We start from the raw sequence: 21,132 nt of genomic DNA, 5'->3' as shown, positions 1-21,132 counted from the left end.
CTAGAACTGTCAAGACTATGTTGAACAGAAGAGATGAGAGTGGACATCTTGCCTTGTTCCTAATTTTACAGGAAAAGTGTTCAGTCTTCCAGCGTAAAGTATCATGTTCACTATAGGTTTTTTATAGATGCCCTTTACTAGGCTGAGGAAGTTCCCTTTTATTTCAAGTTTGTTAAGAGTTTTTAACATGAATGGTGGTTAGATTTTTGTTAAATATGCTTTTTCTGGGTTTACTGAGATGACATGTGGGTTTTGTCCTTTATTCTACTACTATGGTATATTACATTAATTGATTTTTAGATCCTAAACCAACCTTGTTTTACTAAGATAAACCTCACTTGGTTATGGCACATAATCTTTTTTATATGTTGTTGGATTCATTTCTCTAATATTTTGTTGAGGACTTTTGCATTTATAATGATGCATAACCTTGTGGTTGTCTGGCTTTGGTATCAGGTGATACTTGGCCTCACAGAATGAGTTGGGCAGTGTTGTACCCTTCTCTATTTTTTGAAAGAGCTCATGGAGTATTGGTATTATTTCTTCAAATGTCTGATAAAATTCACCAGAGACACTATCTTGTCCTTGTCTTTTTATTATTTTTTTTTGGTGTTAAGATTTTTAATTACTAATTTATTTTCTCTCCTTGTAATAGTTCTATTTAGATTTTCAATATCTTCTTGAGTCAGTTTTAGAAAATTGTGAATTTCTAAAAATGTGCCCAATTTATTGAGATTTATTTTAAAACACTCTACTCCTTTCCTCCAAAAATTAGTAGGGGAGGGGTAGAATAGAGGAAACAGTAGTTGTAAAAATGTTAGTAATTGTTGATGCTGATATTGATGATGGATGATAATTACATGGGGATTTATTATTCTCTTTGCTTTGTGTGTTTGAAATTTTTTGGTAAGAGTTTTAAAAGTTAAATTGCATTGCTATTGGATAGCAACAATTAGAAATTATCATTTTAAAAAAGATATCATTTATAATAAACTCATTCCATATACTAGAGGAATATATATTCTTATATTTGTTTTATATGTTAATCATATGATTTATATAAATTATATGTGTATATATTTTTATGATATAAATATATAAAATTTATATAGAAGAACAAAGGTTCAAGAATACTCAAGATACTGTGGAAAACGAACAAAGTACTAAAAAAGATATTGTTCTAGCAGATGTCAAGACTTATTATAAAGTATTATAATGAAGAACATGTTGTATAGGTACAAGAATAGGCAAATAATTCAGTGGAACAGAAGGGAAAGCACTACAGACCAGCAGCAAAAGGATGGACTATATAATAAATGGCACTCAGACACAGAAAATAGAGAGGGAAGATCAGAATATCTATTACAGGATAACTTATTTCTTAACCTACAAACTAGGTTCATAGGTTTTGATCTTTTGCTTCTTCCTTTTTGATATTTTTATGATGAAAATTTCAAAATAGTCTCAAACATAGAAAAAATAGAGATTAATACAATAAACACACATATAAAACTATCACGAGGACTTAACAACTGTTAAGATTTTACTATATTTGCTTCATTAAGTTTTTAAATAAAATGTTTTAAAGTAAATTACAAATATCATGACATTTAGCTATTCCAGAGTATTTCAGTATGCATCTTTAAAAATAAGGCTGATTTCTTACTTCATCATATTAGCATTGTCACAGCTAACAAAATAAACAATCATTCCTTAATATTACACAGTATTCTCTTCATATTCAAATTCCCCTAAATGGTCCAAATGTATTTTATTGCTGATTTGTTCAAACAAGTATCCAATCATCACTATTCATATGTCATATTTGCTTATTTCATCTCTTAATTATCTTACTTTTATTCTTGCTTTTAACATTCTATCTTATGTTTTACATACTTTCTCTCTCTTTCTCTCTCCCCACTCCTCCTGTGTTTACCCATAAAATAAGCCCTAGCAGGATTTCTAAGCATTTGCAGAATATAAGACCTACCCTGAAAATAAGACCTAGTGATGGGCGTGGCTATGCAGCATATCTGCACAACCCATGCATTTTGTCTCAGAGTGGTAAAGAAGACAAGCAACCCTTCTCATCTGCCCCATCGTGACAGCTACTATTCCAAAGGTGACCAGAAAGGTGCGGGCAGCCCCACCAACAAGGTTAGCTTCCCCTGCTAGGTCCCAGCCATCCTGTGCGTGCTGCAAGCTGAGGCTTTGAGGGGAAAAGAACACATCCCCTGAAAATAAGCCCTAGAGTGTCTTCTTGAGGAAAAATAAATATAAGATCCTGTTTTATTTTCGGGGAAACACGGTATTTGGCTAAACTATTTGAAAGTAAGTTGCTGTGGACATCAGCATGTGTTTCCTAAGAAAAAGGATATTCTCTTAAATTATACAGCCTCCTACACATATATGTCACAATATATAAATGAAACCAAAAAAGTGATAGAAGAAAACCACTAAAGAATTCTTTTTAGCACTCTGGGAGGCCAAGGCCGAAGGATCACTCAAGATCAGGAGTTCAAAACCAGCTTGAGCAAGATGAGACCCTGTTTCCACTAAAAATAGAAGGAAATTAACTGGCCAACTAAAACTATATACAAAAAAAAAAAAAAATAGCCAGGCATAGTGGTGCATGCCTGTAGTCCCAGCTACTTGGGAGGCTGAGGAAGAAGGATTGCTTGAGCCCAGGAGTTTGAGGTTGCTGTGAGCTAGGCTGATGCCACAGCACTCTAGCCAGGGCAATAGAGTGAGACTCTGAGTCAAAAAAAAAAAGGAATTCTTTTATGACCTTGGAGAAGCCATATGCAATTGAGTAATTCAAGTAAATAAAAAGAAGCAAATAAAAAATTTCTGCATAGAAGACTACCATAAACAAAGTCAAAAGATAAATAATTATACAATGAGTAAATGTGCATATAGGGTAGGAATAGTTTCATAAAAAATGCAATGGTTTTTAAAATATGAAAAAATGCAAAATCTCGTTTTTGTAAGAGGAATGTAAATTAATGCTACACAATGTTATCTTGGATTGACAAATCCAAAAAATTAGTAATACAATGTATTGGCATGATTTCAGTATGGTAATACATACTCTCATATATTAGTGGTAGAAGTATAAATTGATATAACTATTATGAAGGATAATCTGGCAATTCATAAATATCATACATAAATATCATGCATATATTCTGGGCGTCCTCAAACTATGGCCCGAGGGCCATATGAAAGAGTTTTTGCCCGTTTATTTTTTTACTTCAAAATTTGATATGTGCAGTATGCATAGGAATTTGTTCATAGTTTTTTTTAAACTATAGTCCAGCCCTCCAACGGTCTGAGGGGCAGTGAACTGGCCCCCTGTTTAAAAAGTTTGAGGACCCCTGATATATTCTTTCATGCTATATACATTTGGTGGAGCAATTCCACTTCTAGGACTATCTCCAGTAGTTATACTTGCATATATATAAAGTTATTAAATACAAAGTTCATTGTAGTATTGTTTGTAAAAACAAAAAACATGTCCATCAGTAAAGATTTTGACTGGTTCAATAAATTATATATACATACAGAGGCATAAAAAGAATAAAGATCTTTAATTACTTACCCAGAAAGACCTCCAAATTATATTAATTTAAAAATAAAAAATCCCAAAGAACAAAACAATTATTGTATTGTCCTATTAGGGTAAAAAAAAAAAAAGAGTAAACAAGAATATGTACATTATTTTGCTTTTACATGCATATTATATGCATGTGAAGCAGAAAGCTAGATGGCAAGAGCAAAAGAATAGAAGAGAGATTACTCCACACCCTTTTGTAGCTTCATATTATATTAACATACTAAAATATTGAAATTTTAAATAAAAATGATATTTAAAACAATGATTTTTTTAAACAGAAAGTTAAAAGTTACTAAATCATAGATATTAAAAGAAACAAGAAACATACCTTTGTGGCGTCCATTATAATTTTGTTAATTTTCTCTTTATCTAATCCTTCCATTCCTGCTTTATTATCATTAAGTCCCATCCTAAGCAGAAGATCATCTTTGTGATTGTCATACTTCTCCTTCGTACTATCCATGGTGTAAACTTAAAGGTAAAATGACTTTTTTTATTATCTGAAAAAGTATACAAAATAAACACTGCTTTTAAAAGCATCCATGGGTCGGGGGAACACAAAAGTAAAAATGAAACTGTATATCTATTACGCATCAATAAAAATTATTTTAAAAAATGTTACAATGATATACAAATCAGCAAAACAAATTTTAAAATGATAGTTAAGAGTTTTTAGCTACTTAAAAATTATTACTCAGATTTTAAAAATTAAACATGGGTTTGAACTGCATGGGTCCCTTTATACAGGGGTTTTCTTCTACCTCTGTCATCTCTGAGACAGCAACACCAACCCCTCCTCCTCCTCAACCTACTCAATGTGAAAACAGGAGGATAAAGATCTTTATGATGCTCTACTTCCACTTAATAAATAGTAAATATATTTTCTCTTCCTTATGATTTTAATAACATTTTCTTTTCTCTAATTTACTTTATGGTACTAATACAGTATATAATATACATAACATAAAAAATATGTATTACTTGACTGTTTATGTTATTAGTGAGGCTTTCGGTCAATGGTAGGCTATTAGTAAAGTTTTTGGGAGTCAAAAGTTATACATGGATTTTCTACCGTGCTGGGGGCCAGTGTCCTGAACCCGTGTTGTTCCAGGGTCATCCGTATTATTCCAAGATTACTGTCCTCTTGGAGGAATAAAAGCAATTAACATTTCCTGCATGCTCCAGCCAGCTGCTATACTTAGGGCTTTACATATGAACCTGGTAACAGCCCTGAAAGATATTATTATACCCAAAATAAAAAGATAAGAAACCCAGGTCTTCTGACACAAATTTGCTAACAAGTGGCAACATGTGTGTTGAAACCCTGGTCTAAGTACAAAACTCAGATTAATACACTGTGTAGAAAATAAATACAAAATCACACTTCTTCTATGACACTTTAAGTTCAATCGCATTTATTATCCATGGTATGTAGAATACTATTTGTAAGGCAGTGAAAAAATACAGAAAAAACAATAATCTATTCACATCTAGCATATTATTACATTGTACAATGTTATGTTACTTCTAAGGTTAAGAAAAATTCTTTCAGATAAGAATTATTTAATATTGTCATATAGTTTACACTTTACCTTCACATACATTAGCTTTTATTTATTTATTTATTTACTTGAGACAGAGTCTTACTTTGTTGCCCTGGCTAGAGTGCCATGGTGTCAGCCTAGCTCACAGCAACCTCAAACTTCTGGGCTCAAGCAATCCTTCTGCCTTAGCCTCCCAAGTAGCTGGGACTACAGGCAAGTGCCACCATGCCTGGCTAATTTTTCCTATATATGTTTTTAGTTGGCCAATTAATTTCTTTCTATTTTTAGTAGAGACGGGGGTCTTGCTCTTGCTCTTGCTCAGGCTGGTTTCAAACTCCTGAGCTCAAATGATCCACCCGCCTCAGCCTCCCAGAGTGCTGGGATTACAGGCGTGCTCCACCGTGCCCAGCCAAATTAGCTTTTAAAAATCTTTACAACAACCATGAAAAACAGACTTGGTTTTTATCATAAAGGAATTAAAATCCTGAAACTTCAGCAAGATTAAATGAATTGTCCATCATAACTCTACTAGTAAGTGAAATAATTGGGATTTGAATCCAAGTGTTGTTATTCCAACTCTAAAAGCATCCTCCATAACAACACCGTTGTCTTCAATTTGGGGTTCACTTATGCTTTAAATCAGGGTTCCTCAAACTTTTTAAACAGGGGCCAATTCACTGTCCCTCAGACTGTTGGTGGGCTGTTGGAGAGTGCAGCGCACATTCCACACATGTGCACTGTGGGCCTGGGACAAGTTGGCTGCTAAGCAGGACAGCTAGCGGTGGCAAAAATACGCGGTGGGCCCGGATAAATGACCTCGGTGGGCTGCATGTGGCCCGCAGGCCATAGTCTGAGGACCCCTGCTTTAAATAAATGGCCAAGTGAATAGCTGCCATGAATCTACAACAAATTATCATAGTTACTTCTTATCTGCATGATTTAGAGAGGGCTCATTTACTCTACTTGCCTTGAGGACCTTTCCTTAACAATGCTGCTTCATTTCTGGCACCAGCAAAGAATGATGAAAAGAATTTTTTTGAAGGGACTTTGAATATTGTGACTATTAGTGGCAGTTCCATTAGGAAAGGTGTGCATCACAGTAGTTCTCAAACTTTGCTACACATTAGGCTCACCTGAAGAGCTTTTAAAAACCTTGATGCCCAAGTCTTATCATCCCATATCAAATAAATCAGAAGATCTGGGAGTAGGAGCCAGAAAAGAGTATTCTTGGCTGGGTATGGTGGCTCATGCCTGTAATCCTAGCACTCGAGAGGCCGAGGTGGGTGGATCACTTTAGCTCAGGAGTTCGAGAGCAGCCTGAGCAAGAGCGAGACCCTGTCTCTACTAAAAATAGAAAGAAATTAGCTGGACAACTAAAACGAAAAAAAAAATTATATATACACACACACACACACACACACACACACACACACATACATACAAATTAGCTGGGCATAGTGGAGCATGCCTGTAGTCTCAGCTACTTGGGAGGCTGAGGCCGGAGGATCGCTTGAGCCCAGGAGTTTGAGGTTGCTGTGAGCTAGGCTGACGCCACGGCACTCTAGTCCAGGCAACAGAGTAAGACTTGGTCTCAAAAACAGAGTATTCTTAAAAGATACTCAATAATTCCAATGTACCCCAAAGTATAGGAACACTGGTATAGATGTTGTTTCTAGTGTCCAAGGGAATATAGACTGGTATTCTAATTTCATCATTTGAAATTTTTTTATCACATTTAGCTTAATATTACCCTATATTTTGCCTTATGGTTCATTAATCTAATTACTTCTCACTTTCTAATAAAGCAGGTAAACATAATTCAGTCATAATTCACCATACCACTACTACCAAAAAGTGAAGAGGCTAAATGCAGGCATCCTACATTTAAGTGGCCTTGCCCTTTAATGATGAAATGTATAAAAGGAAAAGAAACATTTACTGAATCACTACTACTTTACATATAGTATATTATTTAATTAGCCAATAAACTCTGAGAATAATTGGTTTTGGTTCTTAACTGGGTCAGAAGAACTGAGCTATCAGCAATCCCAGGACCAGGTTTATACAGGTTTGTCGCAGCAGTCCAAATACCTGTCTGACATCTCAAGTATAACTTGTCTAAAATTGATCTTCTCATTTGCTCTATCCCCTAAATCAGCTCCACTGACATTACAGCCTTCACAGTTTCAGTTGAGGGCAACTTTAATCCACTCCAATTGCTCGTGAAAATAACTCTGGAGTCATTCTTAACCTCTCTCTTTCTCATACACCCACATCCAAACTGTCAGGAAATCCTGTGGGCCCTGCTTTCAAAATACACCCTGAATTTAACCACGTCTCACTTGCTTCACTGCTTTCACTCTGGTCTGAACCACCATTATCTCTTGCCTGAATTATTGCAATATCCTCTTAAATAGTCTCTCTACTTCTGTTCTTGCTCTCCTATAGCCAATTATCAATACAGTAGCCCAATGGATTCTTTTAAATCACAAGTTAGATCACTTGTTGCTCTTCTGCAGAAAACTGTACACCACCACCCCATCACACTCCAAAATAAAACCCAAAGTCATTAAAATTACCTTTAAGGCCATATTTGAGTCTGGATCCCTGTTACCTATTTATCCTCAGATCTGTCTAATAGTCTCCCCCTTGCTCACTACTCTCCAGCCACACTGGTTTCTTTGCTGCTCTTCAACTCTAGCAGGCACACTCTAACTTTGAAGCCTTTTTGTTTTGATTATTCCCTCTTCCTGGAGGGCTCTTATACCAGATATCCTCTTAACTAAACTTCCATATCTCCTTCAAGTCTTTGCTTAAATGTCACCTTCTCAATGAGGGCCTACCTTGACTTCTTTATTTAAAATTACTGGCTGATTACCCTTTCTACTCTCTCTTTTCAATGTCCTGTTGTTTTTTCATAGCTCTTACCACATTCTAACATAATACATGTTACTTATTATGTTTACTACCTATCTCCCCTGTGAAAATGTAAGCTCTGTGAGGACAGGGAACTTGTTTTTGTTTTTTCCCATTGATATATCCAAAATGCTTCAAACGTAGTTGGGTGTGGTGGTGTGCACCTGTAGTCCTAGCCACATGGGAGGCTGAGCCAGGAGGATCTCCCTGGGAATCGGAGGCTGCAGTGAGCTATGATCATGCCACTGAACTCCAGCCTGGGCAACTATTAGTGGCAGTTATCTTCCTATCTAGCTGAAATTGTACCCTTTCATCAGTATCTCCTTATTCTGTCTCTAAAAAAACAAAAATTGAAATCAGTATGTCAAAGAGATGTGTGTACTCCCATGTTCAGTGAAGCATTATTCACAATAGCCAAGACAGGGAATCAACCTAAGTGTCCATTAATGGATGAATGGCTAAAGAAAATGTGGCATATATACACAATGGAATACTATTCAGCTAAAAAAGGGAAATTTCTTTGGTATGAAACCCTGGTGTGTAAAAAAAAAAGAAGGAAATTCTGTCATTTGTAACAACACAGATGAACATGGAGGACATTATGCTAAGTGAAATAAGCCAGGCACAGAAAGACAAATACCACATTATCTTTTATATAGGGAATCTAAAAACATCAAACTTACAGAAGCAGAGAGTAGAATGGTAGTTATCAGAGGCTGGGGAGAGAGGGAGAATGAGGAGACACTGACCAAGGAGTAAAATTTCAGCTAGACAGGAAGATAAGCATGCTTAGTTCAGTGACATAAATCATAGGGCCAAGAGGAACCCAGAGTGATCCAGATATACTAAACCTTAGTATGTTGTTTATTACCTTCATTGTCCAGTAGTTTTTCTTGTTTCTTATGGGTATGTTTGTTATCTTTTGAGATTCTCTAAAACCTTCATTAGTCCTGGTTATCCCTGTTTTTTCCTATTAATTCTTCAATGAGTTTCTTTACCTAGAAATCCAAAAACTGAAAGGGAGCTCCTAATAGAGATAATCACATAATATCACAAAGTATGATGATGTTCCATATTTTCTTAGGAAATAAAATTTAATTCTACTTCAAATGGCTTTGTGAAGGCAGCAAATAATGTAAGTTAGTGCCTAGAATAGTATCTGGTACATGATAAGCTCTCAATAAATATTATTAGTTTTAAAGTAACACAAATTTCTAGAGCTGTAAAAATCACTAGTCTTACTTTCTTACTTCTCTCCCTTTTAGATAAAGTGACTATAAAAGGGAACAGGATACACTGTAAGTATCCCCAAGAAAAAGCCAAACTTCATAGATCATACAGATAAATCTTACTTGTTTCTCTGGCTTCCAAATTAGTATTTGACCTGTGATTATTAGGCAGTACCATATATAAAGTCCAAAATCCTATGAATAAATAGTGACTTTACAAACAAAGTGTTTTTTTTTAAAGGTCATTTTTTACATAAGAGTTTTGGATAGGCAAAAAAAAAAGTAAAAAGAAAGAAAATGGTCATTTTTATAGCCCGATATTACAGAATACAGTTTGTTTCACTTCAACTCATAAGCACAAACAGTAATACACAACTCGAAGGAAAGAACTGTGGGTTCTTGTGGTTTAGCATATTGACTGAAAAGAACATTTTTGCCAAAAATATTCAAATTCTTCCCAATCTTTTTTTACTGCTGACTATTCAAGTTACCACTCAAAAATATAAGGCAAACCTCTGTTTTTGGTGGTAGTAAGGATGGAAACTTAGAATTTTTCTAAGGAAGAAGTTTTAGTGTAATAGGGTTCCTCCCACTTATGAAAGGCACACAAAATCATGTAAACAATATCACAGTGACCAAGGTCACCTGGAATTAATATATCAGAAAATATGTAAAATATACCAAAGGTAATAAGAGAGGGAAAGGGAGGAAGGAAGGAGGGAAAAGAGAAAGGGAGAAAGAAGTATGAACATAGAAAACTAAACTACATTTCCATATCAGACATGAATGCTTACATAAAAAGAAAGAAAAAATTTAAAAGAAAGAAAAAAAAAACTAAACTACAGTAAGTTCCTATTTCTCATATACTGTAAATAGCCAAATTTAATAATTTCTTCAGAAAACCTGTATATATCTTAAGAATGAATGTTATTTTAAAATCTCCTGAGTACTCAAATATTGAATACTCTGAACAGAGTAAGTACCCAGCACAAAACTGCAGACTGTGATTAAATGTTCTTTTTACTATCTATCTAAATTTAAATATAATGAATTTAATTAAGAGTATTACTCTAAATTTAAAATGGCAATTTTTAAATTAATACATCTTGGCCAGGTGTGGTGGCTCACGTCTGTTATCCTAGCACTCTCGGAGGCTGAAGCGGGAGGATTGCTTGAGGTCAGGAGTTCGAGACCAGCCCGAGCAAGAGTGAGCTCCTGTCTCTACTAAAAATAGAAAAAATTAGCCAGTCAACTAAAAATAGAAACAAAAAAATTAGCTGGGCGTGGTTTTCCATGCCTGTAGTCCCAGGTACTCAGGAGGCTGAGGCAGGAGGATCGCTTTAGCCCATGAGTTTGAGGTTGCTGTGAGCTACAACATTTACTCTAGCTCAGGCAACAAAGCGAGACTCTGTCTCAAAAAAAAACCAAAAAACAATAACACATAAATAAATACATTAAAAAAAACAAAAAATACATGACTGACTTAAAATTTTCCTTTTTCCTTTTTAAATATATTTTTTAAAATTTCAAGAAAATAAATCACAACCCCAAAACTTTAACAGATTATTTTCCACATTCTTCTCTAATTATTTTACACATATATGCAAACATATATATACTAACCCACATGCCCACAATTTTTATATGATAGGAATGAAAGCACAGGTACAACTTTGTATTTTTGGCTTTAACTTTTAATATCTTTGCAAAATAATATGGAAACATTTCAAAAATATTTTAAAACTGGATTATTTGGAAGACTTTATTTATATGTATCACTGAGAGGACATAACAGAAATAATGAAACCCCACAGATCCTAAACCAAGAGTATGTATGCTAAAAAAAAACTCGAGTTTTTACCAGAGACATAAGGCCTTGTTTGTGAGAACCATGCATATATCCCTCTTCTATTGCTTTTTTTCCTTCATTTTTCTATTCATTTAATTGATTCTGATGAAGAAGAACAGAACAGAAAGTAGTCAAAAAATCTACACTTTACCTCATCCTACAGACATATTAAATTCACTCTAATAGAACAATAACCTGAAATTATCTTCTTTAGCACAGAATGAAAAATATTCTAACATAAACACATTAACTAAAGGGTCACTTCAAAGGTAAATTCCCCAAGCCAAGTTTACAATGGATTGCATATTTTGTAAAAGTCTTTCAGGTTCTTTAACAATAAAAACTTTGTTTTATCTTAGAAATGAACACACTCAGGACAATCAACAATTATCAAAATTTAAGTTTATATCTTATTGAAGTTGATTGTTTCTGAGAATGTTGACTCATTAAAACAAAGGAAGTAGGCTGACAGGTTCTTTCTTTGGGCACTAGATCATGTTTGCAAAAACATCTATATAAAAGTGCTGCTGAACAGACTAATTTTGTTACAGTAAAGCACATAAGTCTTAAGGGATAGTTGATAATGTATCCTTAAAAAAGGAGAAAACGCTTCTCCTGTAGTATCTTTTTTGGTACTGTATTTTTAAAGTTCTGTAATCTATTAATAGAAAGAAATTTATTTCCTTTTTAAATCAAATTTCTTGTAGAGATGGGGATCTCGTTCTTGCTCAGGCTGGTCTTGAATACCTGGCCTCACACAATCTTCCCTCCCTGGACTCCCAAAGTGCCAGGATTACAGGCATTATGTCACCACACCTGGCCAGAAATTTACCATTTTAATATAAAATTACAACAGAAGCCAGGATAATAGAATAGGGTTACACTACAAATGAGAAATTGAGATATGATACTATTTTTTTTTTTTTTTTTTGAGACAGAGTCTCGCTTTGTTGCCCAGGCTAGAGTGAGTGCCGTGGCGTCCTAGCTCACAGCAACCTCAAACTCCTGGGCTCGAGCGATCCTTCTGCCTCAGCCTCCCGAGTAGCTGGGACTACAGGCATGCGCCACCATGCCCGGCTAATTTTTTATATATATATATCAGTTGGCCAATTAATTTATTTCTATTTATAGTAGAGACGGGGTCTCGCTCTTGCTCAGGCTGGTTTTGAACTCCTGACCTTGAGCAATCCGCCCGCCTCGGCCTCCCAAGAGCTAGGATTACAGGCGTGAGCCACCGCGCCCGGCCTGAGATATGATACTATTTATCACTATATACATCCTACATTATTAGAAGGAAAGTATATAATAAAATCAGAAAGAGTTGTATAAGTTATTATTATTTTCCTGTCCTTGAAAAATTATCCTTTCTATCTTATCTATTTAGAGACAAGGTCTCACTATGTTGCTAGGGTTAGTCTCCAACTTCGGGCCTCAAGTAATCCTCCCTCCTTGGCCTTCCAAAGTACTGTGACTATAGGCATGAGCCACTGTCCCTGGCCTTGTTTTAATGTTTAAAAAAAATTTTTTTTAATTTGATATTAGTTTCTTGATACACTGCTTATTTGTTAGTTTTCTTACAACTCTAATAGTCTATGACAAGGGTGTAAAACACTTTAGCAATATAATCCTTTTCAAATAACATCTTAGACAAAACCTCAAACTTTTGGCTGGGTGAGGTAGCTCACACCTGTAATCTTAGCACTCTCAGAGGCCAAGGCAGGAGGACTGCTTGAGCTCAGGAGGTTGGAGACTAAGCAAGAGCAAGACCCCATCTCTATTAAAAATAGAAAAATTAGCTGGGTGTCGTGGTGTGCACCTGTAGTTCCAGCTACTCAGGAGGCTGGGGCAGAAGGATCACTTGAGCCCAGCAGTTTGAGGTTGTTGTGAGCTATGATGATGCCATGGCAACAGAGTAAGACTCTGTCTCAAAAATAAGAGAAAATCTCAAACTTTTCCTTAAATCTCTGTTCTACTAATGCTACTGTGTAGTTCTTCTAAAATTTCTTCATGTATATGCTATCACTAATCTAAAAGAATAAATGGGTAACCTACAAAAAAGGGAAAGTTCATAAAACTTTCATTGCTTTGATTCTGCAAATTCTTTAGAAATAGCTGTGTGAACACTGATATATATTGAAATTGTTACCAACTCAAATACTACACTGTTTCAGATAATAGCTATTTACTATCGATAGATTTTAAAAGATGGTTTTCACAAAAAATAAGGCTCTGAAAATTATTATTATGCTTGCTTCCTAACCATATCATACATGCCTGAAAACTAAACACACAAAAAATTAAATGTCCAAAAAGCACTACTTCAGGACTTGCTCGATATGGGGAAAAAAACATCAGGAAGAAGTGATCTTGAAGTGAGTAACTGATTTTAAAACATACTCACATACTTCTTCTGTCCCAATTAATTGATGAAAAAGCCCAAACCAATAATAATATGACTTTTAAAAAAAAGATAATCATTTTGTTACAAAGGGCTCTGGTTTTAAAATATTAACAATCCATTTGGAAACTATTATTAATACTATGTTATGGAAATACATTAAACAAATATGATATACAAAAGTACCTGATAATAAACAATAGCATCTGGGACTTATAACACATTAGTGAAAATCATTATTCCCAATTGATGAAATGATCTCTTTCCTTAGGGAAACTATGACTTGGGGGGTAGAATAGCTAATAATTATTTGTTTTTAGTGATATTTACTTTGTTTTGGAAGTGTCAATTAACATTAAAGGAAGGTTTATGAAAGGTAGTATTAGTTAAAAAAAACATTGCAAAACACTGAGTTATTAACAGATTAATTTATTACACTATCACCTGTTATACAATAAATGGTTTATATTAGCTTAATGAAAGCTATTAATTCACAAAAGGAAAAGCTGCCCAGAATTACTGATATCTATTTTTTAAAGCAGTCCAGAATTACTAATATCTATTTTCTTATTAATGAGCTCTAAATATGCTAACTGCTTATTTTAAGAAGACTGAATTAAAAAAGTTCAGCTCCAAGAGGCATTATGATACAGTGCAAGGAGTACTTTGAAGCCAGATAGACCTGGATTTAAATTTAAACTCTGAAATTTAGCTGTGTCTTCTTAAGCAATTTTGGTGATTTCAAGGTCTGTAAAACTTACTTTCCAGGGTTGTTGAGGCTTAAATGTGTGATAACATATGTAACAGTCTCTACCACGGTAAACACAGAGTAAGCATGCAACAAATACAGATTCTCTCTTCTCAATTTTATTCTTACTTATTTCTCTAGGATGTGACCAAGTCTATGGGCCTGGTTGCATATAAATTGAGAAATCACAGAACACACCAACAAAAATCTTCCTTACTAAATAAATGACAAGAGAAAAAATACCACCCCCCTCAAGCACACACACACCAAATGCCACCTAACTTTAGGGAAATAAGAGAGAACAAAAGAATAAATGGCACTCCACCCCATAAAACTGCATTTACTTATCAGGGTTCATTAATAAAAAATATTTCTGCACATATTCTAGATAGTCATATATGTGATTTTTAATTCATTCATGCCAGACATATTATAATACATTCATACAGTTAAGCATCATGAGAACAAATTCAACATTAGCTATTAATTTTGAAATTTATATAAGCCCAGACTTGGCTACTTTAATATTGTATTCATTAATTTAAGGTAAACTGAAATACCTTGATTTGAATTTTAGGATAATGTCAATGTTAAAACCTTAAAAATCATGAGAACATTCTCTTCCCTTGTTGGTTCTAGCTATGTTACATTGAAGGTCAAGATATTCATCTATTTTGTAAAAGGTAAAAGCTTAAATTTAACAGATTAGAATTTTAAATTATAATAGCATTAGCATATTTGAAAAGCCTACTAAGTTAACATTTTTGACAAAAACTACTTTCCCAATGCCAATTAATTGTTTAAGGCTAATTTTGACACTATTATTAAATGTGCACATAGTACAGCATTATAAAAATTCATCAAATGTTGCAGTAACTTCCAGCATATGAAGTATTTATTTCTATACTACCAAGTACACTAAGAAACAAAATCTGAATTACTGTTAGTGGTTCTTCCCTTTTCAAGATATAACTAACCTCTCTAATGTTGGGAAAAAAATGAAACAGATGAAAACAGAAAATATGAAGTTCCATAAAGGTTGGCTGCATTTACTACATAAAACTAAAAATATGTATAAGCAAATGGTAACTAATGTTTTCCAACAATTTACCATAGGCAAGCAGGTACTAAGTACCTAAGAAGCATCCTGTCATTGCTACCTATAATTACTCAATAATTTAGATATCATGACAAAGTATTTTTTTTTTAACAGACTTAATTTCACTTTATTTTTCTCATATAAAAATGCTATGTGGTAGCCACAGCTGGAGCCTGGGTCCTCTGCACAGAGACTCTGGTGTGGGTATTGACAAGATGGTTGGTGAATTCCTGGTAGGGAGACTTGGTGAATACTGTCTCTTTCCAAAGGTCAGGAGTCAGATAGCTATAGGTCTTGGAGATGGCATCGAAGGTGGCCTTTGCGAAGTTGCCCAGGGTGGCAGTGCAACCCCTGGCTGAAGTGTAGCAGTCATCGATACCAGCCATCATCAGCAGCTTCTTGGGCACAGGGGCCGAGACCTTGCCAGTTCCTCTAGGGGCAGGGATGAGACGCACCAGCACAGAGCCGCAGCGGCCTATCACCTTGCAAGGAACAGTGTGGGGCTTGTCGATCTTGTTCCCCCAGTAGCCTCTCCGCACGGGGACTATGGAGAGCTTGGCCAGGATGATGGCCCCTCTGATGGCAGTGGCTACCTCCTTGGAGAACTTAACACCTAGACCAACGTGGCCATTGTAGTCCCCGATGGCAGCAAACGCCTTGAACCTGGTCCGCTGGCCAGCGCCGGTCTGCTTTTGCACTGGCATAATCTTCAAAACCTCATCTTTGAGAGATGCTCCCAGGAAAAAAATCAGTGATCTCAGACTCCTTGATAGGCAAGGAGAACAGATAGATCTCCTCTAGGAATTTGATCTTCATGTCCTTAACCAGGCGGCCCAGCTTGGTCACGGGCATCCACTCCTTGTCCTCGGCCTTGCCTCTGCGAGCTCCGCGACCTCCGCAACCTCGACCTCGGCCACGACCACGGCCGCGAATGCCGCTGCCGAAGCCTCCAGGGAAGCCGCCGCGGCCTCCCATTCCAGGGCCCCCGGGGCCTCCGGGCCCTCCCACTGCACCGGCGTCATCCGCCATTTGGTGTTGTCCCGGAGAAGAAGCCATGACAAAGTATTAATAAAATATATAAGGAAATTGAGGCTAAAGAATTTATGTAATATGATCATAAAAGGTATCCAAGCTGAAATTCAAATCTAGATTCTGTTTTCAGAGTCCCTATTCTAAACAGTATGCTAAACATATAACTACTGCCTAAGAAGCCAATTTTATTTTATCTTCATTTTCAAAAGATATTTTCATTAGGTATAGAATTGAATTGACAGTTCTTTTTCTTTCAGTACTTTAAAGATGTTGCTCCACGCCTCCATTATCTCTGTTAAGGCCACAATCATTCAAATGGTTCTTACCAGTATATAATATGTCATTTTTCTCTGCTTTTAAGATTTTCTCAGATTGACAATGATGTGCCTAGGCATGGTGTGCTTCATACTTATCCTCTTTGAGGTTGTCTGCACTTCTTAAATATGTATGTTTTCCTAATTTGAGAAGGTTCTGGCCATTACTATTATTTTTTCTTCTTCCTTTTTGTCCTCTTCTTGTAATCTCTCTCCACTCTGCTTCTGTAGCTTCAATTGTCTGTTACTACTGATTTTACTCTTTTAAAATTATTCCATGGGTATGTGAGTTTCCATTTTTTGCTTAAGTCTTTCCCCTCTCCCTTCTTCAGATTTGATATATTGTATTACTCATCTTAAAGTTGACAAATTTCTTTGTCATCTCTGTTCTGCTAGTAAGCCTATCCAATAATGTCATTGTTAATTTCAGATATTTTATTTTTTAGTTCTAAAATTTCCATTTATTTTTTATATTTTCTCTTTTTGTTGAGACTTCCATTTTTTTAAATTTATTTTTTTTGTCCATGCTAGTGAGGTTGAGAGACTTCCTTTCTTTTTAAAGATATGCACATATTTCTTTACTTCATTAAGCATAGTTTTAATACATGCTTTACAGACTTTGTTAGACAGTTCTAACATCTGGATTATCTTGGGGTTGGCATCTGTTGATTTGTCTTTTCTTCTGAGAATAGTTCACATTTTCCTGGCTCATAAGTCAAATAATTTTAGATTGTATTCTGGATATTGTGAATGTTATGTTGTAATAACTATGGATTCTGTTGTATCCCTCTGAAGAGTGTTAATGTTTTTGTTTTAGCAGGCAATTGAACTCAAACAGAAAACTTGCCAATGTCTGGTAAGCAGAGAAAGGCTCAGATCTCGGTCCAGACTGCTTGCAGTTTGCCCTGGGCATGTATGTAAGACTATGCCAATCAGAGATTCAGGTGAAGTTTATATATGGCATTTAGAATTTCCATTCTCTGGTTCTCCCTTTTCTTGGGTTCCTTCCCCCTCTCTGGTGGCCTTGGTAGCCTTGGCCCTATTCCTCTGGTTCTTCTGAATAGAAAAATGGTGGGTTTTCAATTGGAACATTAGCTATGCTGTACTATGCCTGCCCTCAAAGCAAAGCAGCAAAGACTGAGAATCTTATTCTGTATGGGTTACTTCTTACAAGTTTTGATGCCCTCCAAAATCTGCCTGCTTTTTGTTCACTCTCCAAAGTCCTCAAGTAATTAATTTTTGTATTTTTTCTTGAGTTATATACAGGAGTTTACTCCTCCATCATGGGGGTAGAACCTCCTCAAACACGTAAAGGCAAATAAATTTATACATAATTTACTTCATATTCCTAAAGTCCTAAAATAACTGTTTTGCTCTCCAATGTGCAGCTATTCTACGTGTTTAAACACATTTGCTGACTGCACTGACTCTTTTCCAAGATTCAAAGGGAAGACAGCAGTCAAGTAAACTCTAGCCTCTTCTAAAAATTTAATTCTAGATTGGTTTCAGATGGGTTAACACACTCACCAACCCTGAAGCATCTAAGAGAGGTAACTTGGGATTGACTCACTTCCTAGGGTTAAACTTGTTCATTGAGCCTCTTCCTTCAAAGGACAGAGATAACCAGGTTTCTATATTCTCCACCAACACTTCCCTTTACACTCCTGCTTCCTCTTCATTTGCCCTTTTTTAAGATTTGAAGGTTTTCTCTGTCTCTGACATGCAGCAAGGCTGCCTTCCCCACCTCTCCCTCCCTCTCATATTGCATGTATTTAAATTTTTTTCTTATTTTTCCATAATACCCTCTACTGAAGAAGAGAAAAAATGCTTACTAAGCCTTCAAAAATTCCCAGCCCTTCTTTTACTAAAATGACCTATAAAGCCTGTTTGAATTATGTACCTGTTTAACTTAGTCTCAAAATAGTGTGGGCTTTCACACCATTAAAAACTAGCAATATTCCCTAAAAAAACATAAAGACCTTTTTTTTGTAGAAAGCCTTTGTCTCTGGAGGTTACAGGTATTTCTTTACTTCACGTATCTTTTCATATGTCTACCTGAGGGTGAAAGTAAATATTACTACACATCAGTCATTGATCCCCTGGACTTCACTTTGGTCTTTGATAATTCTCTCAGATTGTGATTTACACCGTATAGTTCTACTATGAATTGATTGGGACAGCAGTATCTACATGATAAGTCATGCTGTTCTTATGTAGAAACTTGAAAAATTCTTTTAATATTTTAGGTATTATTAATGAACTAAAATGATCTATTCAAATGTCCCAATGGGCAAGTGCGTGTTATATACATTACATATAATACTATTTTCTATTTTTTTAAATGCAAAAATTTCACTCTATTGGGCAAAGATAAATCAACTGGTGGTATATTAAGATGTGCTTTGATCTTCAAGATAAAGAGTGCCTTATTTGGGCAAATTATTATCATTTTGTAACTAATTATAACGGCTAACCCTTTCACTTGAGAAAGGAGAAAGAAATATACATAATATAAATTAGTTCAGGTTTGGTAAAATAAAATTAAAGAATATAGTTATATTATTAGCCGGGCATGGTGGCGCATGCCTGTAGTCCCAGCTACTCGGGAGGCTGAGGCAGAAGGATCACTTGAGCCCAGGAGTTTGAGGTTGCTGTGAGCTAGGCTGACGCCACGGCACTCACTCTAGCCTGGGCAACAAAGCGAGACTCTGTCTCAAAAAAAAAAAAAAAAAAAGAATATAGTTATATTAGCCCTCAGTATAACATCATGATCTATCAGACCCAATTTTTGTTTGAGTTTCTTCTTTGAGCAAATTATTTATAAGCATTGATATTTTATCTTACTCTTGGTTAGAAGTCTCCTAACTAACAAAAAAAGTATTCATTTTTTTAGCAGAATAAAATGTATTCTATCCTGCAATTACTATAAGAAGTTATTTGGCCCCTTTATAAATTTAAGGTAATAATAAAGTCTTAGGGATATAATTTTTCCTATATCTTGGTATTTTGCTATTTTATCTTCCTAGCAATTATTTACCCATTACTTGTCAATTATTTTTTAGCAGCTATCTAAAAATAAAATAATTAAAAAATGAAATGGGAACCAGCTAGAAAGACGATGCAGTAGGCAAATAAATCATTTTTATATCACCCTTCAGATTTTGTATTGTGTTACCCACAGTATTACATCCTTGAAAGTTAAAAAGTATAGAAACACCATTTTTATAGTCTTTATTTTTAGCTTTCAGTGAATATAGTTAAGAGTTCTGAGATCAGTTTATGTTTTAAAATGGCAATGCAGAAGCAAGAAGACTTCAATCCTCTCCACAAAAAATCAAAAACAAATATACAGTACTGAGATTATTACCAGCAATATCCCAGAACTCAAATATAAGGATGAGACAGTTCCCAGGGCCACAGAAAAGTGAAAAAACTGAGTGGACAGTAATTGGACTTCTACGTACATGACACCAATCCCCTCAGTCTGACCACCACCAAGCATACAGAAAATTTCCCACCAACTCACAGCTTCTAAATTCTAAAAAGTGACATTCAGGTGGACTACTAGATTCCCCATGATCTTGTAGTCCCTATCAGGAGACCTGCCCCTACATCAATCCACAGGAAGCATCATGAGTACCTGAAGGGAGAAACATCCAGAGGATATCCAGAGACAAAGGCAGGAGGCAGGACTACTATTCTCAGCCTTAGAAACTCTACTCTTAAACTCAGCCAAAGGAGATGCCATATCAGAGTGGCTGAATAGCACCTTACTATAGGAGGTATATTACACAGGTCCCTGGGTAGAAACTCCTAGCTAACCTTCCCACACTGCTGAGATATCCCCTATGGGGACCTCACACATTAGGGATAGCAGCACACTGATCATTCACCAGAACAGAGGCAAACCTGGGCTTAAGGCATCTTAAGTGCCAAAAATTACAAAAATTACACTGAGTGCCAAAAATTACAAAGAATCTCTAAGCAAATATATCCAAAAAAACTAAAACAAGCCAAACAGAAAAGACTGGAATAAATAACTAATTCTTCAATGCAAAAACACAGACATGCATCTACAATAATGAAACAGGGAAATAATGACCTTCTTAAATGGACAAAGCAAGGAACCGGTGACAGATCCTAATGAGATGGTGATACGTGAGCTCTCTGACCCAGAATTCAAAATAGAAGTTTTTTTTTTTTTTTGAGACAGAGTCTCACTCTGTTGCCGGGGCTAGAGTGCTGTGGTGTCAGCCTACCTCACAGCAACCTCAAGCTCCTGGGCTCAAGCCATCCTCCTGCCTCAGCCTCCCAAGTAGCTGGGACTACTGGCATGTGCCACTATGCCCGGCTATATTTTTAGTTGGCCAATTAATTTCTTTCTTTC

The 21,132-nt window shown here is 35.6% G+C and overlaps 1 protein-coding gene and 1 pseudogene across 5 annotated transcripts in view; both read right to left on the bottom strand.

The window, feature by feature from the left end:
- The window catches only part of POLK (DNA polymerase kappa), a 71,058-nt gene that overhangs the window by 36,311 nt on the left and 13,615 nt on the right, over positions 1-21,132 (bottom strand). For all 5 annotated transcript variants that reach the window (XM_076008118.1, XM_012783827.2, XM_076008122.1 and 2 more), the window contains exon 2: positions 3,945-4,116. In XM_076008118.1, the coding sequence (XP_075864233.1) occupies positions 3,945-4,079 (135 nt within the window). In that variant the 5' untranslated portion in view covers positions 4,080-4,116. The remainder of the gene's footprint in view (positions 1-3,944; positions 4,117-21,132) is intronic.
- On the bottom strand, positions 15,526-19,446 carry LOC105881894 (small ribosomal subunit protein uS5 pseudogene; annotated as a pseudogene).

The sequence above is a fragment of the Microcebus murinus genome, chromosome 11, assembly GCF_040939455.1.
Source record: "Microcebus murinus isolate Inina chromosome 11, M.murinus_Inina_mat1.0, whole genome shotgun sequence".
NCBI classification, from domain to species: Eukaryota; Metazoa; Chordata; class Mammalia; order Primates; family Cheirogaleidae; genus Microcebus; species Microcebus murinus.
This window is presented reverse-complemented; position numbering and strand designations above follow the sequence as displayed.